At 43.4% G+C, this 1,167-nt stretch overlaps 1 protein-coding gene across 2 annotated transcripts in view; it reads left to right on the top strand.

Moving 5' to 3' along the window:
• The window catches only part of LOC135547119 (ubiquitin carboxyl-terminal hydrolase 37-like), a 30,263-nt gene that overhangs the window by 27,786 nt on the left and 1,310 nt on the right, over positions 1-1,167 (top strand). For both annotated transcript variants that reach the window (XM_064975819.1, XM_064975820.1), the window contains exon 23: positions 267-405. In XM_064975819.1, the coding sequence (XP_064831891.1) occupies positions 267-405 (139 nt within the window). The remainder of the gene's footprint in view (positions 1-266; positions 406-1,167) is intronic.

A 1,167-nucleotide genomic window follows, 5' to 3' on the forward strand; every position in this document is an offset into this window, starting at 1 on the left:
GGACCCAAAAAATGTGTTCAAGTTGAATGAATATTGAAGCATGAATATCATTCATATTTTTTGGTAGCAACCGATTTCTGAGCATCTCAAAACACACTACGGTGTAACAGGAGCCACAGATTATCACTCATCCGTGAAACAACGTAAAGCATGAAAATGTAAGGTTGTGTGATCTGAGGCAACATATATGATTAAGATACCATGAGAACCCCAAACACTGGATTCTTGTAGTCTAATATTAACCTATTCAATCGCCCGACCCTCAGGCCATTACATCAGCGACATTTACGACATGAAGAAGCAGTCGTGGCTGACCTACAACGACCTGGACGTGTCGCGCACACAGGAGACCATGGTGCAGAGGGACCGCGACCGCAGCGGATACATCTTCTTCTACATGCACAAGTAAGTGTCCCTCTTATCTCTTCCATCAACTTTGCAACAGTATCCCTTACTGAATACTAAAACCCTGTTTTCTTATGCTTAGGCAATAAGGCACTGGGGGGTGTGGTATTGCCAATATACCACGGCTAAGGGCTGTTCTTATGCGTAACGCAGAGTGCCTGGATACAGCCCGTAGCCTGGTATATTGGCCATATACCACAAACCCCTTATTGCTATTATAAACTGGCTACCAATGTAATTAGAGCAGCAAAAATGAATGTTTTGTCATATACCCGTGGTATACAGTCTGATATTCGATGGTTGTCAGCCAATCAGCATTCAGGGCTCGAACAGCCCAGTTTATAATAAGGAGTTAACAACCAGCCTCCTGTCACTATGCACTACACCAGTTGCTGAGTACAATCCAGTGGCGGCTGAGCGAGACCCAGTTCCAGTAAGCAGGGCTGCCAACAACAATGGGCAACTGAGCAGAAGCTGGAACAAAATCTCTGTCTCTCTCTCTATCTCTTAGAAAAGCAATTTGTTCAAAGCTCTTCTTTTGTCAGAAAAAATTAAGGGGGGAAATTAAACAGTCTACTATCTCGAAGAATACTGTGGGGGTTTAATACAAATAAAGGACATTAAAACAAATGAAGTTGTACATTCACTTATTGTAGGAGATGTTGCCTAATTTGGTGTCGTGTGTATCATATACACTGGAACCCAGTATGATGGGTGTGGATGCCTTGACTGACTGCTGTGTTTGTTCCCTCCTCTCCTCAG

This window comes from Oncorhynchus masou, chromosome 10 (genome assembly GCF_036934945.1).
Source record: "Oncorhynchus masou masou isolate Uvic2021 chromosome 10, UVic_Omas_1.1, whole genome shotgun sequence".
NCBI lineage: Eukaryota > Metazoa > Chordata > Actinopteri > Salmoniformes > Salmonidae > Oncorhynchus > Oncorhynchus masou.